Source organism: Crotalus tigris, unplaced genomic scaffold (genome assembly GCF_016545835.1).
Source record: "Crotalus tigris isolate CLP2741 ecotype Arizona unplaced genomic scaffold, ASM1654583v1 scf7180000017757.759095, whole genome shotgun sequence".
Classification (NCBI taxonomy): domain Eukaryota; kingdom Metazoa; phylum Chordata; class Lepidosauria; order Squamata; family Viperidae; genus Crotalus; species Crotalus tigris.
The window spans coordinates 506,737-531,498 of NW_024096617.1; the positions used below are offsets into that span (position 1 = coordinate 506,737).

General features: G+C 32.8%; 1 protein-coding gene across 1 annotated transcript in view; it reads right to left on the reverse strand.

The window, feature by feature from the left end:
* Positions 1 to 24,762, reverse strand: part of CC2D2B (coiled-coil and C2 domain containing 2B) — a 71,885-nt gene that overhangs the window by 22,351 nt on the left and 24,772 nt on the right. The window contains exons 12-25 of the mRNA XM_039340945.1: positions 24,700 to 24,760; positions 24,434 to 24,555; positions 23,975 to 24,152; positions 22,841 to 22,988; positions 21,754 to 21,901; positions 19,667 to 19,805; positions 18,466 to 18,669; positions 17,597 to 17,689; positions 14,199 to 14,293; positions 11,590 to 11,760; positions 3,836 to 3,938; positions 1,383 to 1,492; positions 574 to 670; positions 13 to 111 (exon numbers count right to left, since the gene is read on the reverse strand). Of these exons, the coding sequence (XP_039196879.1) occupies positions 13 to 111; positions 574 to 670; positions 1,383 to 1,492; positions 3,836 to 3,938; positions 11,590 to 11,760; positions 14,199 to 14,293; positions 17,597 to 17,689; positions 18,466 to 18,669; positions 19,667 to 19,805; positions 21,754 to 21,901; positions 22,841 to 22,988; positions 23,975 to 24,152; positions 24,434 to 24,555; positions 24,700 to 24,760 (1,768 nt within the window). The remainder of the gene's footprint in view (positions 1 to 12; positions 112 to 573; positions 671 to 1,382; positions 1,493 to 3,835; positions 3,939 to 11,589; positions 11,761 to 14,198; positions 14,294 to 17,596; positions 17,690 to 18,465; positions 18,670 to 19,666; positions 19,806 to 21,753; positions 21,902 to 22,840; positions 22,989 to 23,974; positions 24,153 to 24,433; positions 24,556 to 24,699; positions 24,761 to 24,762) is intronic.

The window sequence follows — 24,762 nt, forward strand, 5'->3', positions numbered from 1 at the left end:
GTTTCTTATTACCTTAGATTGTTCAAGTAGAGCAGAGAAAGGAAATACAATTGATCCAAGCCAGTTTTTTCTTATGTAAGAATGACCACTGCAACTATTTGGGCAGGCATCCTAGTTAAATATATAACTTGGATTAATCTTTTGTATTTAGATTAATGCATGTATCTATGTGCAAGAGAGAGAATGCAAGACAGCGTACGTGCATTTTAAAAATACAGTATCTCCAACTGCAGCTTCTGAATGGTCTTTAAGAGTAATCCCATATATAATATTAAAATAATCTAGCTGGAAGTGACAAGAGTGGATCATATTGGCCAAGTCAGTATGGTCCATCAGTAGGTATACCAATCAAAGTTTAAGAAATACATCAGGAGCATGTGAACAGCATTTATGCATAACATCCTTTTTTCTTAAACAATATAAGAAATATTACAATTATATTTTGGACTTAATGGTAACTTTCTATTCTTTAATCAAAATGAAAAAAATATTGATTCTGATTTCTTATACATATTTACAAATCAATCTATAATTCCTTATTTAAAAACTTATTCTTTTTTTTACACAATTTACCTCATGCTTTTCAATCACAAATTCATCAAAAATGTTAATATTTATGTTGTCTTTTATTTTAGAAAGACCTAGAAAGGTATAATCATGTGCTGGAGAGCTGAAACCAAGAACAAATATTTTAAATGAAATTAAAAAGAGTTATGTTTTTTCTACTTTAAATATATACAAATTAAAAAATAATATTAAAATAATCATGTATTAAATAATAATGCTATTTAAACTATATACTGTGCTGCATAGAATCTGTGAATCTTCATATAATTGCATACATGTTTCCATTTGATCAGTAAAGTTCTAAAATGATATCTAGATTTAGAAAATATTAAATCTCATACATAAACATTTACATTACATACATTTAATGGACTATTCATATCTGTTAATTTTGAACTTATCATTTGTGTGAATTTAAATCATTTGCATAATTATAAAGTTGACTAAATGGCATCATTTGCAATAAAATTTCAATTTAACAAACATAATCTTGAATCAATAATAAACTGATGCCAATGATACAAGTTTAGATTTATCCAGACATTCAAATATAATGGATATACTGTTCCCTGAATGATCTGTTAAACAGCAAACCCCTCATAACATTCAGGTAATAAATAAGAAATCATTGCTTTGGGATCATCTTCCATTATATGTAGATAATGTACAACTGAGGTCCAATGTCTAAGAAAATGGAACAAACTGTAGTGCAAGAAGTATTTGGACACAGGAGACATGGAAATTCTACTGAGTAATTTATATGCCACATTCATCTTACTAAAACAAACTTTATTAAAATTGAAATATTAACTCACTTAAAGTCAACTTCAAGTTCTTCATTCCAGCATGGATGAGAGCCATCTGCAGTGCTAGTCTGATAAACTGTTTTCTGAAATGTAACTTCTACAAAAGGATGCACAGACCCCTAAAACAGATGTTTCACCATATTAAAATGGATGGAAGAACAGTTATTAAAGTTAAATAACCTCTTTCTCTTCTCACTGTGGACAGTACAAGATGCACTCCAGTTATTATTCTATTCTGTTTCTACTTATGCTAAAACAATTCACAAAATAGGTAAGGCACAGAAAGAATGCAAAGTGCAGTTTCCAGTGTTCTTTCCAATCTCTTAAACAGAGTTCACCCACAGCCTAACTGGGAAGAAGGAGGGAGAAGGATTTACAATGAAGTAATAACCAACATACTAAGTCACTGCCTCTTAAACTGGAGAAGGTATTGGAGGAATTTTTTTCTCCATAACCATGGATCTGATCTGTCCATTTCTGAACTCAAGCCTTCTTTTGTTTTCTTTACACACACACACACACACACAGAGAGAGAGAGAGAGAGAGAGAGAGAGAGAGAGAGCGCACACACAGAGAGAGAGAGAGAGAGAGAGAGAGAGAGAGAGAGAGAGAGAGAGAGAGAGAGAGAGAGAGAGAGAGACTTAAACCCAGTCCAGTTCTGTTTTCAGATAGATATTGTCCTAACGGAAAGAGACAAGTTGTGAAATATCTTGAGCATCTTTAACATTGCAATAGGTACCGTATTCTAGATAACAAGGTAGGAAGAGCACGTAAAACATAGCTTCTGGAATTCACATAATACTTCTCTTCCTAGTCTCATCATAAGAATAACTTTTTGAAGAGGGGGAGTTAATTCAGAGAGAGAGTGATGGGCCCGAAGTCACCCATGAGAACCACAGCCTCTAATTTCTAATCAAGGCATGTCCCAAGTAGTGTATTATATTATAAGCATTCAAGGGTTCTTCTTCTCATCTAAATTTATTTTGATTCATCAAATTCATTTTCACTTTGACCGTTTAAGTTTTCCTTAAACTCTCACAATTCAATTATAAAGTGAATAGTTTTTCTTTTAATATAGGGATAAGGGCTCAGATTTCCTTGCTACTTTGGCCTGGCCATATCAAAATTTTTAGATCGTTTCAGTGCTTTTCCCCATAAATTATTATTAGTTATAGTAATTTCATTTTGCATGCACATACAATTATATGCAGTATAAGACAATAAAATACAATATCAAAAATCAATAAACAATAAACTACAATTCAGTTCGAAAAGGCAACTAGAAAGTACCTGAAGGGCCCATAACATTTAAATAATCATTAAAGCCTGTATGCAAATATTAATATAGATATAATAGAAAAATTTAAACATACATAAAAATTCATACAAGTGCTTTGTAGGTAGCCCAAGGTTCTGGCACCCAAACGTGAGTAAATATTATAGCCATATGTTTTATGTAGAAAATCAGATAAGAATAAAAGTTCATCCTGGTGTTGCTATAAAAGCACTGTTACTTTATCCATGTTAAAATATATATTTTTAAAGTTCCCTAATGATTTCATTAATCCAGGTCCAAATTGCAAATTTTATAACCACAAATTTTATTTTTTTCTACAGTCTTTTACATTTTGCATTTCCTTAAGACCTGTAAAGGAATTGACTTCATATCTTCTGGTGAGATGGCCTTAATAAATACTATCCAGTTAAGGATATTCCTTGATGTTATATTTTTGCTGAAAACAGAAAAGGGTTAGGATAAATTAAAGGGTCTTTATTTATTCAAATTAATATTTTAAACCAACTAGCTATTTTGCCATATGTCAAGGTAAGATGTCCAGACAATTGGTTCTTTTACATACAGAGACAACGAACATACCAGTAAAAAAAGAAAGTTTAAGCTTTAGAATTAATTCAAGTAAATGGATTTAAAAGCATAAGATAGAAATCATACATAACAAGCAAGAAGGTATCCAAATTTTTTACAAGCTGTCAGGAGCTTCTTAATAACAACAGCAGAGATACTCCAACTGGGGTTAATTTCCACAGTGCCAATACTAGATTCTGTGTAGTAGCTCCCAGGTTAAAGGCCAGTACTGGGGGTTTTATTAAAACCTGTCATCATGACTTCATGGCCCTGTTTTTATCGTCATGAGCCTACAAGCCCTGAACTTGACAATGTGGCATATGACTCTGGGATCAAGAAAAGTTTTGTGAGATCCCCCCCCCACCTTCTTTATTTAGCAAACAAGAATGAGAAACAAGCAGCTTAGCTCTAAACTTTTAAACTTTTCTTAATATGAAATCAAAACATGTCATGAAACTCCTCAAAATAGAATGGTCTTCCACATTGCTGCCACACTGCCATATAGATTTATTATTGCTTTCTGTAAAGTTTATGAAAATGTTTATATACATACATAGAAAAATGGTACATATTTTAAAAGGAAAAAAATCATAATTACCTCAGAGAGAAGATTGGCGGCATAGGGTGAATTACCTAATGGAATATGTCTGCCTCGGGACATACGATTTGGTAAGTAAGATGGTGAATAAGTAACTGCAACCCTAAGAATATTAAAGGAAAATATTATATATGTTCCGACCAATTTTTCTCATTAAAATGCAGCACAATTCCCTGTCTATTGATGCATAATAGTAGGTTGACTATTAATCTAAAGAAAATCTGGGTAAAAGATGTAACTCAAATTTGCTAATATAAGGCACTGCAGTAGGGAGGCATGATAAAATATAAGTTGGCATGACATTACTTTTAGAAAAGTCTAATCAGAAGAATCACCTCAGCAAAACTTTCATTCTATTGCTAAACATGGATATTGCTAATAGACTGCTTCTATTGCTATCAATCAAAAGTTATTTTATATTATAATTTGCTTCTCTCTTAATGCATTGTAACAATAAATCATATAGAAATTTCAGGATATACAGGAGTTATATAAATACAGACTATTACCTAGATATTTCCCTGTAAACAAGGCAACTGAGAAATATGTCACATATTCATTCAGAAGAATTTTTCATTTATTGTAACATGATTTACATTCTTATGCTTCTATTTCATATATTTTCTCATGATTAGAGATTGGATAAGGATCATTTATTCAGGGCTGCATTTATTCAGGGCTGCATTAATGTCCAAATTATCTGATACACATTTTTTTTCTAGTCTAGAAAAAAAAGGAAGGAATATTCTCCTTGAGTGTGCAGCTAGGGTTCCTGTACAAATTATAGAAGTTTTCTGAATGAAGTTTGGCTCTAGCACAGAACCTGTATATGGGACAACACATAGAATATTGTTTAGAGGAGGTTGCTGGGTGCAGCCAGACATATCTGCCAAAATAATATAGACAGTGTGGAAAAAAAAAGTGAGCATAAATAGGTTTGCTCATTCATTCATTCATTCATTCCTCTATTAGTACAAAGGAGGTGGTACCTGGACAGTAGTGTAGTTAAGTGCTATTCTTCTGCTTATGCGTGTTCTTATTTCAAAATAACAGGGAAATTCTGAAATTAAGTTTCATATTCAGAAAGTGTTATGGAAATTGAAAAAAAAGGATGTGAGGACCATGTGTAGTTATGAGATGACAATTTGAATACTACAGCTTTAGATAAATTGTATGATAATGAGTAATTCAAGGGAAGATAAATGAGGAATCAGTTGAATAATGTGGGGATAATGGGCTACTACAGGGGTAGGCAACCCAAAACACTCAAAGAGCCACTTGGACCCGTTTCCCACCAAAAACAAAACACCGGGAGCCGCAAAACCCTTTTGATATCTAAAATGAAGATAACATTGCATATATCCTTTTTTACCTTTATTATAGGTGTGTGTATGTGTATGTGTGTGTGTATGTGTATGTGTATATGTGTATATATATACACACACACACAGACACACACACACACATATACACATTAAAAATAAAAGTAAAAATATGACTCTTGGGAATATCCATACTATTTTTTTTTATTGAAATTTTTTTAAAAACTTTTACAAAGAGGAAAAAAACAATGACAACTACAATAAGACAAAAAAAACAAAAAACAAAACAATACAACCCTCCCCCAACCCCTCCCAAATCACCCCCTCCCTCCCCCCCCCCGAGCTTCCCAGAGCAGAATATAGGCTTAATTAAAAGAAATTAACAAAATTATAAGATAATTAAGAACAAAATATATATGAATAAAGAATTATAAACCTTAAAAAGAAAAAATATTTTTAAAAAAAGCAAAGCAAAGAAAAAAAAAGTAGAGTTTTTATACAAGTTATAAAAAAGCTAAATGGTATTTTTTCATGTCCAATTTAAATTGTATAAAATTTATCCATTTTTCCCATACAGCAAAAAATTTCTCTTGCATTTGCTCTTTTAAGAAAGCCGAAATCTTTGCCATTTCCGCCAAATAAGATACTTTAAGAAACCATTCTTGCAAAGTAGGCAAAGATTCCTTCTTCCAATATTGACCTACTAGCAGCCTTGCGGCTGTAATTAAATTCAACATCAATATAACCTCCTTAGCATCACAATCAGTAACAATACCAAGCAAAAATAATTGTGGAGTAAATTTTACCCTCTTTCTAAAAATTCTCTGAATATTCCACCATATCTTAATCCAAAAAGCTTTTATATTTTTACACGACCACCAAATATGATAATAAGTGGCATCCAAACAGCCACATCTCCAACATTTAGGCTGTAAGTCAGGATACATGAGAGACATCTTTTGTGGATCAAGGTGCCATCTATAAAACATTTTATAAAAATTCTCCCTTAAATTCTGGGCTTGTGTAAATTTAACATTTCTCACCCAGATAGTTTCCCAGGTATCCAGTAGAACTGGTTCACCAAAATTCTGCGCCCATTTAATCATACAATCTTTAATTAATTCTGATTCTGAATCCAGTTCCACTAGCACCCCATAAATTCTTTTAATATGAGTTTGTCTTTGATCCTTTACTTGCTTGAAAAGATTTTGATCTTCTCTAAGCAAACCTAAATTACGATCCATCTTCCATCTATCTAATAGTTGTCTATATTGAAACCAAGAATAGGTAATATTTTCATGTAACAAATCTTCCAAAGATTTTAACTGCCAATTTAGATCATCCCATCTAAGTAATTGTGTATAAGACACCGTATCCATTTTAACACCTCTCTTTATCCCCTCTATCGCATGCCAAGGTATAGCCCATAATAGTATTTTAAAATCACTTTTATAATATTTCCTCCAGACTCTAAGTAGAGAAATCCTTAAAATATGAGATTTAAAAGCCCAATCCACTTTTTTATTAAATATTAAATAGGCATGCCAACCAAAGAGTAAATCCCATCCCTCCAAATGGAGTATCTCTGAATTTGTTAAGTTTACCCAATCACTAATTAACGTAAAAACCGCTGCATCATAATATAATTTCAAATTCGGTACCTTGAGTCCACCTCTCTCACGGAAGTCCTGAATAATTTTAAATTTTACCCTTGGTTTTTTCCCTGCCCAAATAAATTTGTTAATACCCTTCTGCCATTCATTCAAATTAACCTCATTCTTTAAAATAGGTAACATTTGAAACAAAAAGAGAAATTTGGGCAGGACATTCATTTTAATCACTGCAATTCGTCCCATGAGAGATAACTATAACTTCTCCCAGTTCCTCAAGTCCTTCTGTACACTGGCCCATAGCCTTTCATAATTATTCTTAAACAATTTTGCATTAGAAACAGATAAAGTGACCCCCAAATATTTTGTATTATCAACAATTTCAAAACCAGTCAACTCAGCCAAAGTCTGTTTGTCCTGAATAGTCATATTTTTAGCTAATATTTTAGTCTTATTATTATTAATTTTAAAGCCCGAAACAAGTCCATATTGACGAATCAGCTGTAGTAAGTTAACTACAGAATAGGTAGGTTGAGATAAAGTAACCACCAAGTCATCTGCAAAAGCTCTTAACTTGTACTCTTTTTTATTAACTTCTATTCCTCTTATTTCCTGCGATTCTCGGATTTTAATCAACAAAATTTCCAATGTTAAAACAAAAAGCAAAGGTGACAGAGGACATCCCTGTCTAGTACCTTTTTCTATTGTAAAAACCTCTGACAAACCCCCATTAACAATAAGTTGTGCCGTTTGCTTTTGATATATAGCAGTAAAAGCTTGTAATATTTTCCCTCCAAAATTCATCTCCTCAATTGCTCTTAACATAAAATGCCAGTTCAATTGATCAAAAGCTTTTTCAGCATCTAAGAATATCAGCCCTGCAGGGACTTGGTTGTTCTTATCTAAATATTCTAATATGTTAATAATTTGTCTAGCATTATTTTTCATGTACCTGCCAGTTATAAAACCCGATTGATCCTTATGTATAAGCTGATGCACAACCTTCATAAGCTTATTAGCTAAAATTTTTGCAAAAATCTTATAATCTACATTTAAAAGAGATATAGGTCTATAATTCCTTGGTAAAGTAAGATCTTGATCCTCTTTTGGAATCAAGGATATAAAAGCACTGCGCCATGATGGAGGGATCTCTGCACCCTGCAATATATTATTAAAAAGCTCAACTAAAGGTTGAGTCATCTCTTCAACTAAAGTTTTATAATAAATAGATGTCAAGCCATCCGTACCTGGCGCTTTACCTAATTTTAATTGCTTAATAACCGTCACAATCTCCTCATTGGTAATTGGACCATTAATTTCTTGCTTCTGATCTTCTGTCAATTTAGGAAAGTTAGCCTCACTTAAATATTTATTTATGTCTGAAATTTGTACATTAGTAGTCTTATATAAGTTTTGATAGTAGTCTAAAAAAGATTTCTTAATCAGTTCCTTCTGATACACTAATTTACCATTATAATTTATTTTATCTATTATTCTCTGTCTCTGTTTCTTTCTTAATTGATAAGCCAACCATCTCCCTGGTTTATTGGCATTACAAAATGTATTTTGTTTCATAAACAAAAGATTAGTTGCAGATTGATCAGCCATCAACATATTAAATTGTGCTCTTAAAAGCTTTATAGATTCCTTAATCTTTTCATCTGAAGGATTTAAAATCAAAAACTTTTCTTTTAATTTAATCTCCTCTTCCAATTCCTTACGCTTCTGAATCTGCTTTTGTCTATGAACGTTATTCATTTTTATCAGAATTCCACGCATAAAAGCTTTACCTGCATCCCATACCATTGATGTTGATGTCCCCTTATGCATATTCAAAACAAAATAATCCTTTAAACAGTCCTTTAACTTTTGAACATTCTTTTCTTGTCTAAATAAATTCTCATTCACCCTCCAAGATCTCCTCTCCTCTTTTTCATGAATTAACTCCATCCAAACCGGACTATGATCCGTCAATGTCCTAGGAAAATTTTTTACGTTCTTTACCCTATTATATAAGTCAGTTGTAATCAGAAAAAAATCAATTCTTGAAAGAGATTGATGTCTATCTGAAAAAAAGGTAAAGTCTCTCTCCTCTTGATTACGTTCACGCCAGTAGTCTCTCAATTCCCAGTCCTCTTTCAGATCAAAAAAGGCTTTAGGTAATTTAGCCTGTTTGAAAAGGGTAGAAGAACCTTTTTTGTCCCTTTGTGTATCTAAGACACCATTCCAGTCCCCCATTAATATAACGGATCTATAGTCCAGCGAAATTATTTTCTGATGTAACAGTTTATAAAATTGTTCTTGTTGCTGGTTTGATGCATACAGTCCCACAAGGAGTATTTTCTTACCATATAAACCAAGTTCAACCATTACATATCTTCCTTGGGGATCTGATTCTACCAGACAAACTGGTAAATTTTGCTTAACATAAATAACCACTCCCCCTTTTTTCCCTGGGGCAGAAGATACAAAATGTGAGCCCAAATGACCATTAGCTAAATATTTTTGATCTTTAAGTAAAATGTGAGTTTCTTGCAAGCAGATGATATCATTGTTATGTTGTTTTAAGTAGTGAAAGATTTTCTTTCTTTTCTGAGGGGAGTTAAGGCCGTTAACATTCCAGGCCAGGAACTTTACCATCTCCCTTGACCAGGAGCCTGGAGAAGACTGCCTGAAGGTCTGCCATTGATGAATGTGTTGCAGAACTCTTGGGTCTTGCTCCTCCCACCGGCAATGAAGCACTTTCATAAGTAGATTCTTTAACTTCTTTCTTCTGTTGTTCCTTCTCTTTATGTTTATGTGCTGCACGAGTCATCCTTTGCTCTTTAACCTCTGTTTGACGTTGCCATTCCACTTGTGACTTCCCAGAAGGAATCAAACCTAGCCCTCCAGATTGCTGTTCCGCCTCTTTGCCATCCAAAGATTTCTGAATCATAGGTAAAGATGAGCCTGCTCCCAGGACCGTATTATAAAACTCCTTAGCTTTGGCAACCGTATTAAGCCTATAACGCATCCCTGCATGGCTCAAAACAATACCCATAGGAATCTCCCATCTGAATGACATCGATCTTGCTTTGAGTTCATTAGCTAAAAAGGGAATATCCATACTATTAAAACAATGATCACTAAGAGAATGCTTTGAGAGAATAAAATTACATACACACACAGGTAAAAAAAGGATATATGCAGTGTTATCTTCATTTTAGATGTCAAAAGGGTCTCTCTCCCTCTCTATCTGCCCTTGGTCTGCCACTCCTCTTTCCCCACTCTCTCTCTCTCCCTCTCTCTCTCTCCCTCTCTCTCTCTTTCTCCCCCCCCTCCTATCTGCTGCTCACCTGGCAAGCTTCAAGCTGTTGTCCAACAACTTCCGGGGTAGGCAACCTCGTCTCTTTTATGACTCATGGACTTCAACTCCCAGAATTCCTGAGTCAGCCTAGCTGGGCTAGCTAGCTCTCTCCTGCCCTTCCTGCTTCCTGCTTCCTTCAGAGACGCAGCAAAGGGAGGAGCTCCACCCAGAAAGCTTTTCAGCTCCTCGGAGAACACTGTGAGTGCACTCTTTTTACACACACACACACACACACACACACACACAGACACACACACACACACACACACAGAGAGAGAGAGAGAGAGAAGCAGGGAAGTGCAATTGCCTCTCTCTGTCTCTGTCTCTCTCTGCAAAGGCAGAGGAGGCTGGGAGCCACAGGGGAAGGCTCAAAGAGCTGCATGCGGCTCCGGAGCCGCAGGTTGCCGACCTGTGGGCTAGTAGCACTGTAGGAAATTAAATGAAAAGTTTATTCAAGCCAAAGTTCTCAAAATTGATAATTATTTGTGTTTGACTGTTTGGAAATCATACTGCTTCTGCTTGTGTATAAGTTTAGCATAATAGCATTCCACTAAAGTTAACGAGACTGATCCAGAGAAAACATCTTGAAATGTGCCCCAATGCCTATTATTGTTATATAGTATATTATAAATCTCTGATAAGAAATTCTGCTTCATTACATACAATATTCTAGTAATTCCAGTTATTTCCAGAACAGTAATTCTGAAAGACAGCCATGCTTTTCAAATGAAACATTATTTCAAGAAAAAAAAATCCCCTTTGTTTCAAAATCTATCAGACCTTTCGTTTTCCAAACTAACATGTTTACACTTGGTTACTTTTGTGCTTTGTTACTGTTGTTCAATTGCTAAGTTGTGCCTGACTGTTCATGACCCCATGGACCATAGCACGCCAGGCTCTCCTGTTTCCCAGAATTTGCCCAAATGCATGTTTGTTGCGTCAATGACACTATTTAACCATCTCATCCTCTGCTGTCCCCTTCTCCTTTTGCCTTCAATCTTTCACTTTTGTGCTATCATAAATAATTTCAGCAGACTTTTCTATATACCCAGACACTAAACTAATATTTTTAAAGCGCAGTGGAATTTTTGATAAAAACATAACAAAATAGTACTATATGCTCTTTTAAGAGCTAATATGTTATTGTAGAATTGTATTAATATTTGATTTTCATTACATTTTCTTGCAAATATTTTCCATTAGCATAAATAATGTATCTTTCTTATTCTGTCTTTCACTTGTTGGTATTTAAGTTACTTTACTAGTATTGTGGGATTTATTCTTAATATTCACGAGGAAAAGAACTAAATTATAAAATCAATATAACTGTGGCAAATTACCTTGTAGTGTGCACACTGCAACATAATCTGCCTCAATTGTAGATTACTGTATTATTGTTTTACTATAATGAACAGCCTATATTTTACTGTATTATTAAAAAAAACCTTGTTTACATTCATCGAATGTTGCACCTACTTAGATGCTGGTGCTTTTCTTGCAGGAATATTATAGGCTCTCAATATTCTGATAAGAAGTTTAACATCGCCATCTGAAACTGCCTGGGCTGCAACCTTTCGTCTCTCTTTCCTTTGTGGTTTCAAATGTCTTCTGCGTTCACTTAACTTGAAAATTGCATTACTCAATTGGCTAGAATAAATGAAGAATTAAAGCAGTTATTTTGATCAGACTGAAATCCTAACACTGAAATTATTTATCATGTACCAATAACTAACTGCATGCAGACATAGGATAAAAACAATATTATGGATTTCCGGTTCCGGTACGAGGCAACACCAGCTGCATCTGGGGACTTGTCTCCAGTCTGGCCGGGTTTTCTGCGTCGGTAGACCCCCTAGTGGGTTGAAAGTCACCCTGGAGGGGCGACCACCGAGAAGGAGGCTTGCTGGTGACTGCGAGAGAGCAGCAGCTTCTCCCGCGGCTCCAGCTATTTCCTTAGGGCTGACGGAGCAATGATCGTCCTGCAAGATGGCCGATTATCCTGCTGCACCAGCCGAAATCACAATTACAGCTAAGCGATATTAGACCCATCGCGGAGGATCCGGGTGAGACCCTTTTTGACCCTCTCTTTCCCCTACTTGGTTTTTTTTTTTTTTTTTTGCTGTAAAAACGTGGTTGGAATTATTTCCCCGTTTGGAAAAAGCAACTTCTGTATGTGTGGGAAGAAAGACATTGGGAACAAAAAATTTTGAAAAAAACTACACTCTATTTTCAGTCATTTTGGGATACAGAAAAAAAACGCTTTTTTGAATTGTATCAGTAGCTAATATTGGAAGATTATTTCTTTCTCCACTCTTTTCTTTAAAAGATAGAAAAAAGGAAAAAAATGGTGTCTGGAAAAGATTTTTTATTTACTGAGGACATCTAGTGGTGAAAAGTTAATATTGCACCTATTGAAGGATCTGACCTTCAAACTATTTCTGGAAAAGATAAGCTGGTGCAGCTGTGGGAACTGAGGGGGTGGACACTGTTTAATTACAGCCCTCATTAAAAAAATAATAAAGAAAGGACTTTCTTTGATCACTTTTAAAATGGAGAAATTCTACTCTCACTTAAATTGCAAGCTTATACTGGAAAAGATCTATGAGGTTTCTGAAGAAATATGTGCTATAAGGAAAGGGATTACTACAGAACGAAGAGTCAATTCTACCCCAAACTTCCAAACTGACTTTCAGATTACATCTGTTTTTTCTACAAACCAAAACATACCAGAGGAAGAGGAATTAAGGTAGATTAAAGAGGAATTTGTTACAATGAAAGAGATTACCACAGAACTAAGAACCAGAGATTCTTCTTTAAATCTTAAAAGTGACTTTCAGACTACACCTGACTATTCTACAAACCAAAATACACTAAAAGATGACTTTATTGAGGATACAGAGGAACTTATTTCACCCTATAAGCATCTTATCTATATTTTTGAGGATCAGAAAAAGCAAAGACTGAGATTTGAACCTTTAAAGCAGCGGGGCTTCAAGAATAAGAGAAATGGAGGTCCAGTGCAGAGGATAGGAAGCTTATTACTGCCTCAAATGGCATCACAAGCAACAGAGACCTATCGTCTGAAAGGGAAGCGTTGTTGTGGAAACCTGCTTGGCAGAAAAAGAAGCCTAGAATAAGACTGAAAAGAGAAATTTAAAATTATATATATTGGATATAAGGCATTTTAGAACTATGGATTGATTTAAGGATTAAGTTCTTGAGTAGAAATAAGAAAAATGGGTGATTATTAGAATATATATATTAAATAAAGTAAGAATGTATACTTTGGAATAATAGGTTTATTTGTATGAAAATTATTATATAATGAAATGAAGAAAAATGAAGAGGTGTTCTAGATCGGGATTGAATTAATAATTAATTGAATGTGATTCTAATAAGATGATGTGTTTTGTTTGATAATATGGATGTTATTAGGTTTGATAATTAATTGAAATGAGAACCTTGTCTAAGGGACTCAAATGATTTAAGGTTGAAATTTTGTCAGCTTAAAGAAATCGATTGATTGATGGATTAGATATGTAAAGAATAGATCAATATTTTATCTTAACTGGGAGTTATTAGTGGAAGAAGGAATAAACAAGATTTATGATGAAATTAAAGAATTAGGATATACCTGGAAGGGATACCTGAACTGATAATGTGTGTGTTTAAAGTTAAATTTGATTATGGTCTTGTAATTGCATAAAGCTCTAAAACAGGTTTAGGATTAATAGAAATTTAAGTTAAAAATAGACTATTTTAAATATATAAGCTATTTGAGGAAAATAGAGAGGGAATATTCTTATTATTGCAGTTTACCTGCTGAAAACAGGCTGTTCATTGATGTCAAAGTGCAAATGATACTGTGTACAGAGCTTAATTGGTTTTATAAAACAATTTGAAAATAAGACACTGCAAAGCATATCATTCTGTAAAACTGTATTTGTTCTAGTGCTTCAATAATAAACGAGATCTTTCAGACTATTTTTTTTACCTTCCAGTTTTATTAGAATTTTAAATCGTTCACATTAAGCATCTGTATCCACACTGGGCCATTTTAAAAGAACTTGTTTAAAATTATGTACCTCATTGATATAATTTCTTCATAATCACTCACAAGATCTGATAAATTAAATTTGTGCCTAATGGTCAAAATTTGTTTTGCAACTTGATTTCGCATCTAAAAAAACAGAGTAAAAAAAACCCATAAGTTCTCTGTAAAATTTTATCAACATGCATTTAAGCCAGAAACAACATTTATTTAGATGTTGAGGAGTCCTTGGTGCTCTCTGAGCTTGACTGTTTTCTTACAGAAGTTTCATTACCCAAACTAGGTAACATCATCAGTGTTAGCACTGATGGGCCTTAAACCATCACACCAGCACTGATTATGTTACCTAGTTTGATTAATGAAACATCTGCAAGAAAAAAGCAAGCTAAGAGAATACCAAGGATCTCTCATTTCAATCCTGAACTACAAATATTATCCTTTATTAGTATTTAGATGTTGTTAATGCTTTGGAAGTGCCAACAGAAACCAATATATTTACATTGAATTATCTAGTACAGGCATTACTTCAAGCAGTTAGGTTGAGCAACATTTTGTTGCTATGTCAAAGGTATGTAAAAAGATGCATGTTGCCCTTGAGGATCAAACCATACACATTATATGATGGCATCAGAGTTACTAATTTTTGTCTGGATCTGATCAAATCCTATATAAGGAAACAGATTTTTAGAACAAAAATGTTTGTTTTTAGAGGGAAATATAAATTTTATTTCATTATATTTGTTAGCAAAATCCTTCCTCTCTATATTATGTCAGAAATTAAATGAGTTTGTGAGCAAGAATAACCACCTATAAGTAGGATTTTGTTCAATTCACTCATGCACCTTTTCTGCTCTTAAAAGTAGACCTCAAAATAGGCTTTATAATTATATTTATTAAAATTAAATTAATAAAATAAAGTAATACCTCATTAGAAGTAATAATTTGCTACATTTTCCATTTTCCAGACCATTCCATTGCTAGACCGAATGTTCGAAAAACAATGCAAGATAAGAAATGAATTTCAGTATAAATTATATTGTCCTTTTATTATTTATTCAGTACAATATATTCAGTACAATACAATTTATACTGAAATTTAGGGAATGGCAGGAATGGAGGAATTCTTGCATTGGGCCAGTATCGCTGGATTAATCCTTACATGCAAGATAATTACTTGAGATAAAGAAATCAAAACACCTTATTATGTGTAAGATATAATAAGTCTGTATATAGTCCTAATTGGAACATGCAGTTCTGTGCAAGGTTTGTAATGGTATTAAAATACCCATGTTCAAGTGAGATTCTACTCAATAGTATATTTAACATATAATGTAACAAGCATTTTGTATGGTTAAACACGGTTCTGTCCTTTTCCTACTTCCTTTTAATCTGTATATTTATGATACAAATTTTCAAACAGGAAAAAAAAATCTATGGCTTTAATTTAGGCTTATGATATGATCTTTATTTGAAATACCCCTTAATGTACTGTTTTAAATATTCTTTAATAATTAACTATAAGAAGAGTAAGTTCTAATGTTTGGATATTAGTTGCTTTATTTTTCTCAGCTTCAGCAAGATGGCTTACCCATTAGAAAAGGCATAAAGAAAAGATTGGTCAGATATTTAATTTTTAAAAAATTGACACATTTATGTGAATTATTAGAATTTCAAATAATTGGACTAAGGCAGGGGTGTCAAACTGCCGGCCTGCGAGCCAGATGCGTCATACCAAAACCATGCCCACCCCATTGCTGACAATGGAAAAAAGGTGCAATATGTCATGACACATCACATGACATTGAGAGTTTGACACCCCTGGACTAAGATAATAGAGTTTCCCTCTTTTCTGTAATTTAAACTTTTAAAAAGAAACAGATACTAGTCTCCTTGTTTTTCTTTTGGTTTTCTAAATTTGTTAAATACAGTATATAGCTTTATCATTTTTTATTATTTTCAGTTACTGAATAATTTGACTCGTAATCATTTTTTAAAACCTAGAATTTATGTCATATCTTCACCAGTGGATCTCAGTACATTTGCCAATAAAAAATGCCCCCTCTTGTAATTAACATGAAAAAATAAACATATTTGGAAAAATAATTAACCCTATTCTTCAGGCTAGTTTGGCTATATTAAGAATGCAGTGAATGACCTCTGCTGTTCTTGATAGGTATTTTTTGAAAACAGAATATAACTTTGTTACAATACATTTCCCTTAACCTTGACTGTTTGGGCAGATTGTAGTGACAAAGTTTACAGAATCAGAATCAGAATTAGAATTAAAGAGCATATTAACTTTAGACAAAAATATAACAGTATCCTGTTATTTTTAGATAAAAACTAAATGTACAATTTTAAAATGAATTATTTAAATTAATTTTAAATACAGTATTTAAATACAGAAATATTTTCTATTATGGCTTTATGTAGTCCATTGTTTGGTCTATGATCAATGGCTGACATAATAAATTTGTACTATGTTGTACTAAATTAAAGCAAAAAACGTGAGTCTTTATATGAATAGGAATTAATTCTTATTTACAAGATTTAGACAAATGTATTTTATACTGTTCAATATTCAGCTTTCGTATTAATAATATAACTACAATGCATTATCCTAAGCAATTTTTATGTTGATATAGCACTGTAACATTTTATTTCTGTTCCACATGGTTTATGTATGGATTTAAACCTCTCTGAGGTTGGTGCTATTACAGCAATTATATCTGAAGCAACATATAATTCAGAAAAATATACTATAGAATAGAGTTTAGAGGACTCTTTCTATGGAGGGACAATTGAAAGAATCCTGTCATGTTGTATTATTTTGCGGTTTGAAAATATTACTGTTTCAGATAGAAAGGCTTTGTGCAGAGAGTGATGAGGATGGCAGAAAAGATTCTTGGATGTTCACTTCCTTCTATTCAGGACATGGCATATAAACACTGCTTGACCAGAGGCCACACTATTATCATGGAGGCTGCACATCCTCTCTATAACCAGTTTTCTTTGTTGCCTTCTGGGAGAAGGCTTCATGCTATCTGAAGCAGAACAACTAGATTCTGTAATAGCTTTGTACAATATAGTATCAACCTTGTTAACTCTCAAGACTCGTTTTTCTGCTATGTATTCAAAATGGACTGTGATTAATATGTGTAAGTATATAAGTGTATATGTATGTATATATACTGCATATGTATATATGTGTGCATGTATGTGTATGGTTATATATTTATTTGAGAGCGGGCATCGGAATTTAATTTTTTAAGGTGTGCCAGTGTATTCATAGAAAAAAGTGACAATAAAGGTTAACTTATCTTAAAACAACTGTCCTTAAGTTTCATAGAAGTTGAATACTACATTGTTTTATTTTCAATGCAGTAAGTAGTTTCCAAGCATTCATTTTCTAATATATTAAAACTGTCATACCATCCTAACAAAGTTGGCAGAACTACTTCTTTGTGCAGAAATAGGATCCATATCTGTCATAAACGTGTCTTTTTCCAATTGGCCTCCATGTTCCTGAAAGAAGAAATGGATTGTTTTATCAATTAAAAGTAACACTAGGCTGTTCGGCCAAACAAAAGATAAATTGCCATAATTATATTCTACTTCTTGTAAGATATACCGGTACATTCTTGTGGTCTTAAGTAGCAATTACGTAGCATTTAGAGTAGTACTTTCTATTTATTTCATACAGTTATATCTACATTTTCCTATAGAAATCTAATATTTTAGTACCTCATTTTTTGCTGATATATAATTTAAGTATTTAAAAATGTCCCACCACTTGTAAATTATATAACTCTTATGACACTTCTTAATGTGAGGATTGAATATAGAATGTATAGTTAAGTAACATGTGCAAGATGTAGCAAAAATAAGCAAAAGGAACCTATGTTGATCCATGAGAGAACTGAATTTGTAAAAAGCTAAGCCCTGGGTCTATCAACCACAAAGTTATTTCATGGAATTTTGTTGGCATTATATGGAGTGGTTTCCTTTTACCTTTTTCTGATTTTTTTATTCAATTCCCCAATGCTTATCTATCACTGTGATTCTTTTAAATGCTCAGCTATGTATGTGTTGATGCACCTGTACAAAGCCATAATCAGAAACCTTCCAAAGAAACATGCAGTGTACCTAGATGTGGCTCCCAGCTTTCCTTCACTGCTATAGCATCATTGAAGACCTGGCCAACATCAACTAGCTTAGGCATTGGAAAAGGTAAAAGTGGAAAATTGTGTAAATGCATAGTGCAAATTTAAACTTCAATATTTGTTCTTAAAGTAAAATACCTGAAAAATTGTGTCTGGAATTTCTTTGTCAAAGAGAGGAATCTGCTGAAAACAGTAGAAGCCCAACTGTCCTAAGTTCCTAAACTGTAACAGCCGGAAACGTTTGCAATTTTGAATATCTTCTGCAGTAACAAAGTTAAATTCTTCTTGCAGTTGTTCAAGGCGAAAGTGTTTTGAATCACTTTTCTCCTGAGACTGTGCGTACTATTAGAAAATAACAAATATAAATTGGGACAATTTTGCTAAATACAATCAATAAATACAAAAACTTTACTGCTATGAACATTGTTCATATGCTGAAGAGGAGAAAATGTAATTAAATCTGCAAAAACTTTGCCACTAAATAAGCATAAAGAGAGCTAAAGTGTTTTGGAAAAACAAAGTTATTCAAAAAATAATTGGCTTTTAATTTCTTTTTAAAAGTTAGGTATATATGTACGGAAATAGTAGAATTGTTGCTAAAATGCTATGAAAACTTTTATTGGCAAACAGAACTCAGTTTCTAAAAGTAGTCAAGAAGATGTATCTTCTAGGAATTCAAAGCAAGATACACTGTTATACTGTTTCTGTCTGGAGAACCATGTAACTGTTATAGTTAATAGATATCTATACTTCAAATAAGTATTCATCCTTCCATTTAATTTATTTTATAGACATCTAACATACAAGCTAATCTCTACAAAGTATTTTGAGAGTTAATTCCATATTAGATTATATGAACAAGTGCTTCCACACCAGTCTTGTGGCTATTGCCAATCAATTTCAATTGTTCTGTATTATTAGAGAGACAGAAATTCCTTCTGTTTCTGCTCATACTGTAAGATTTTGTTTTGTCAAATATATATAAACTCTACTTGTGCTCTCATATTTGTTAAGGAGGAATCAAAGCTACATTGAAACAAGCTGGATAAAAGCATAAAATACAGCCTAAACTTGGTTCTTACACAATTAATAAATAAGCTATAGGATCATGAAGAGTTAAAAAGGAACAACATATACAAACTTTCTAGTTATCAAAGATTATTACAAAATCCTTATTTAGTTTCTTGATCAGTGTTTCTAAGTATTTAATTTATTATTTAGAATAAATAATACATAATAAATAAATAAATAAATAAATAAGAAAATTCTATTCTTTAAGGTTTATTACACAGTTTCTTTCAGAAAACTTGAAACTTCATTACAGAAATTTCATCATTACCATAATTAACTCAAACAAATCTGAGTAGTAAGGATCATTCGGGTCAATATTTATGTCTTTTGCCCAGTCAACTAGTTTCTGGATATCAGAATGCCACCAAATTCCTGTTTCTTTTCCTGAAGTGATGTTCCTTGGTACACTAAAAAAAAATGTAATATGAAATAACAGTCTCATTATGATGCCATAATAGGGAGAAAGGGACGATTGCAAAAGAATATAGATTTATTTTAACATTTTAAAATAGTCACTGCATATGAACTGCAAGATGTATTCCAGGACTTTCAATCATACAGTCAGAGCTACTAATTTAAGGATGTAGAAACAGGCCTTAAATCATAAGAGTATGGAAAAGATCTTTGAAAGAAGTCAACAGGGTTATATACCTGATGTGTGGGCTACTGGGTGCAAAATTGTGCTGCACTCAAAATAATTTAAGACAGTAATCATTTTGGGGAATAAAAGTGTGTACCTCTTAGTTTTGGGCAAGATCTAAATTTATGGTTTTAGGAAAACTTTGTAGCAATAATAGCTATGATAATAAGCTGAATATGTACATTGGATTGGGAATATCAGTCTGTTCTCATTCTGAGGAGAAGCTGTGATCTAGACTCTGGTATAAGCCCAAAATGAGGAAATTTCATGTCGGGCCCAGCCTAAGGCACACGGACCACTGGACCAATGATGGCTATTAAGCATAAAGCAAAGTAACAAATGATATGCTTACAACTGGCCATCTGTTGGAATTCATTGTTGAAATATATTTCTATGCATCAACTACAGTAGTATTCAGCCAGTAGATGGCAGTATTTGCAAGTTTGGATTTATGGTATGTGCTCTTTTATTCTTAGTAGAGTTTCTTGTTTCCTGTTACAGTTACGGTATATAGTAAAGCACATGGTGATTGTACTCTTTGTTTGTTCTGTGTGGTGCTTTATATAAACAGAATTTCTAACAGGTTATGGCCCAGAGACTGCATCCAGCATGCAGCAGCAGCATAAACAGCTAAATCATAGGCAGCTACAACAAATAAAAGCAAGAATTTCTAACACCATTCATGATAGATTCCTAGCTAGTTATCTGGAGACAGGTTATGCCATAGCAAGAAGATTGGTAATACATGTCATCTATGTCCAGGATCTATGCAGCACCAAAACTTAATGCCAACATTTTCTCACTTTCCGAGCAAAACCTGAAATGTATTACAGAAAGTCTTAGCTTACCAACTACTCATTCTGTGATGGTTTGAATTTATAATGGCACTGAAAATAAAGACTGATGGCTGGCCCTTGAAGTCACATGATTGCGATCCAGGTGCTTGTCAAACCATGCATATTCACAATGATTGCAATGCCCCATAGTCATGTGATCACTATTTAGAAAGTCAGTGAGGAAGTTGCTAAGAATTGCAAGTCTCAGTGACATGACATCAATTTAACAATCTGCAGTGATCTGATTAATGACTGCAACTAGAACTGGCATTATAAGTCAGTGCAATAATGTAACATCACACTTAGTAACTGCATTGTTTAACAGAGTTGGCAGTCCCTATTGTGATTGGTAAGTGAGAACTATTTGTATTTATATCCATTTCATATCTCCTCCACGCCTATTTAATTGAATTGAGTCATGAGAAACTATGAATTTTCAGAATTCCAATAAAATAAATAATATAATAAAATGTTTCTTGGAATGGGGGGTAGGGGACTTGTAGAAATAGCTAGGCATGGCCATGCTAAGCCAAAGCCTCCAATTTGTAATTATCTCAAACTGAAGTGCAGAAGTAACATAGATATATGCAATTAGATTAGCTTCATTATATCAGTCTTGATAACTGAGGCAAAAATAAAAATAGGTATTTCCTTAATTTATGAAAATACACAATCTGTCTCTAGCATAAATTAGAACTCATAGATTCCTTGCAAGACAAGGAAAAGAGATACATGGCATTGCAGTTTATAGATTGCAGGAAAATAAAAATTAGATTGTATAGATATTTTTTTACAAAAACAAATTAAAAATATAAATAAATACTTTAAAATCTGCCAAGCAAATAATTAACACTGAAACTAATCCATAAATATTACAACCTGTTGGAAGAAATATATGCATGTTGAAAAGTAGGAGCCAAAGGAATTCCCTTGTCATTAACTGTCCAAGATAAAGAATAAATTAATTTTCCTGATGTCATAATACATAATTCTTCTGTTTTATTTTCACCAAGAAAAAAAGTAACATCTGCAATATAAACATAACCCAAACAAACATTATTGCAACACCAGACTTTCATTTCACTTTAAATGCCACACATCCTCACTGGGGCATGTAACTTTAGGTGCTAACTTCTGAGACTAACAAACAGACTGCTCACTTTCTAATGAAAAATCTATGGATCTTAAAATTATGGCCAAATGAATTACAATAAAATCAATCCGATTGATAAAAATAGGTATAAGAGCATCTGCTTTTAAATGGTTCAGATAAGCAAAGATTCTTTATCTCACCAATCATAGACTTATAATCTGTTCCAACACATTTGAAATATACATCAGCTAGCAATGAAAAAATGAGGATCACTAATTTACTAAATTTTCTTCTTGGCACACATGATCATTTGAGATATATTACTAAAAATAATGGCAATAAAAAACAAATAATTTCAAAAGAAAGACTTTGAAAATAATTTAAAATAATTTAGACAAAAAATGTTACATTTGGAAAGGGTTACAAGCATTTTTTAAAAAAAAACATATCTGAACCCAAACATATTATGCTTGTTTTCAGTCTTAAGAGGTTTATAGCAATGCCAGCCTTTAATGGAAGCTGCTTCTTCTCCATTGCATGACATGGTCATTCTAGGATACAGTGCAAAGCTGCAGCATCTCTATAAGAAGCCCAGAGTCGCTGTGAATGAACAAGTTATTTTTACCAATAAAAGAAAGAAAAAGCAAAATTCAGAGACATCTTTTTCAAAATTATACTTAATCTTTTTTTACCTCTAAATTTAATACCAAATACTTCTTTCTTTTGCTTTGTTTAGTATTTAAAATTTGGAGAAAAAAACTCACAGTGAAACTGAAAATCTGCCTTGTAAAATATGCAGCGAAACAGAACTGAAACTGTAGAGAACCACAGTTATCTAAGTAATTTGAGGAAATATTATTGTAGTAACTTAACTGCTTCCCACTGCTCCAGCTGAAGGTTTAATTTGCTGTTCACAGCTAAACTCTACTTCATCCAAAACATCCTTGCTTTTCAAAATACAGTTATTAGGAAGAGGTAAGTACACTTTGGTCAGCAACATGTTTTTATTTGATTCCATAATCTACAATATAATATATCATATAATATAAAGCATTCTGTGTCAAAGAAGAATTAAAATTAATTAACCAAAGTAAAAAGAAGAAAAAGCCACAATAAAAAGTCCCATATATTTTATATAGATAACCTGTATGGTTAATATTATAAATATATGTATCTAGACCTAAAAGATTATTTTTCATGGGTTGCTTCTACATAAGCAGAGATAATCTAGTATAATGAGTAAGTTTTGGGAAAGATCAAGGCTCCTATCTTCCCAGTTTGCTGAATAGTTTTGGGCCATTTGTTTTCCCTCATTCCAAACTATGTCATGGGGGGGAGGGTTCTTGTTGTGAGGAATAAAATTAGAAAAGATTGTCATGTACCGTATATTAACTTAAGTTCTCAAAAAAAAAAAAATAGAATAGTCAGAGAAAGAAAGCAACATAGGATGCAATCAATAATACATAAATAATATCTAGGGCCAATCACTTTTTCAGACAGAGGGCAGCATTGCATGATTTTACACTATAGTGAAGGCACAATGTAATCAAAATCAAACTTTTGAAATCATGTATTAACAAAAAAATGCACAGGACATAGCTATTTCATGAGATTCTGCCCTTTTGGGGGGATTATTGTTTATTTTGGAGATTGGTGGATACCGTTTAAAATGACCACAGACATTGTAATGTCAAACTCCAACGTACATTTGCAAAAGAACAACGGGCCTAATCTCCTGGAATGTAATAGGTTGCTAATCACAGCACATTATCTTTTCAAACATTATGGAGCACACAGTACTCCAACAAACATATCGACTACTTCAATAAATATATCGACTACTTCAACAAACATATCGACTACATGCTCATTCCAAGATAAAATAGTTAAATATAAAAATTTCCCTCAAAATAATAGGAACAGAACAACTTCCAATTAGATGAAGAAATTTTTGTAAAGAGAAGATGATTAGATTTTCTATGGAATCATTTGCATCTGCATAGATACCTCTAGCTGAAGGGATTCAGACCAGTTTAAAATCTGAATTCTAAAATGTTGTTGAAATATAACTTTAAAATCATCACGCAGAGAAAACTCTGGAGTGCAAGAGACCAATTTATTATTGTAATATATTTTAATAAAATATTTCTCCATTTTGACCTTTTCTCTTCTCTTCTGTTCTTCTCTAAAAATAAACAAATTACCGTTAATATTTTATTTAACCATACTGTCAGATAAAAAAACCTACACATTAATTTCTTCAGAAAAAAAAATGAAGCATGCATTTACAGGTAGTCCTCAACTTACGACCACAAGATCTATTCTATAGAAGACTGTAATGTTAAGTGGGGTAGAGGAGGAAGAAGAAGCCATTTTATTTACATATGCCAAAGGATATATCTGCATTTTTTAAAAAAATATAGCCATTGAAAAGTAAAACAAAGTGGAAAAATATGTGGAACTCACAGTGGGCATAATTTTGCTGGTGTTATTTCTGATATAAAGGTCATATGAGGGATGAAAAATGTTTTCTTTCCTTCTCTAAGGTTTGTTAAAGATTGAGAGGTACAAACTGAGTCCAAAGAATCCTAGAATTCAATATTAATATTTTTATTGTAATCAATATTCTCTCAGACGATAATATTTGCATTTGTATTACTTTTTTCAAATGCATTTTACACATATACACAAGTTTACTGAACTCACAATATTTTATTGTTCCTTTTTCTTACCTTTTCATCATCTTCTGATATTTTGGCCAGATATTCATCCAATTCAGAATCATGTGTTTGCCT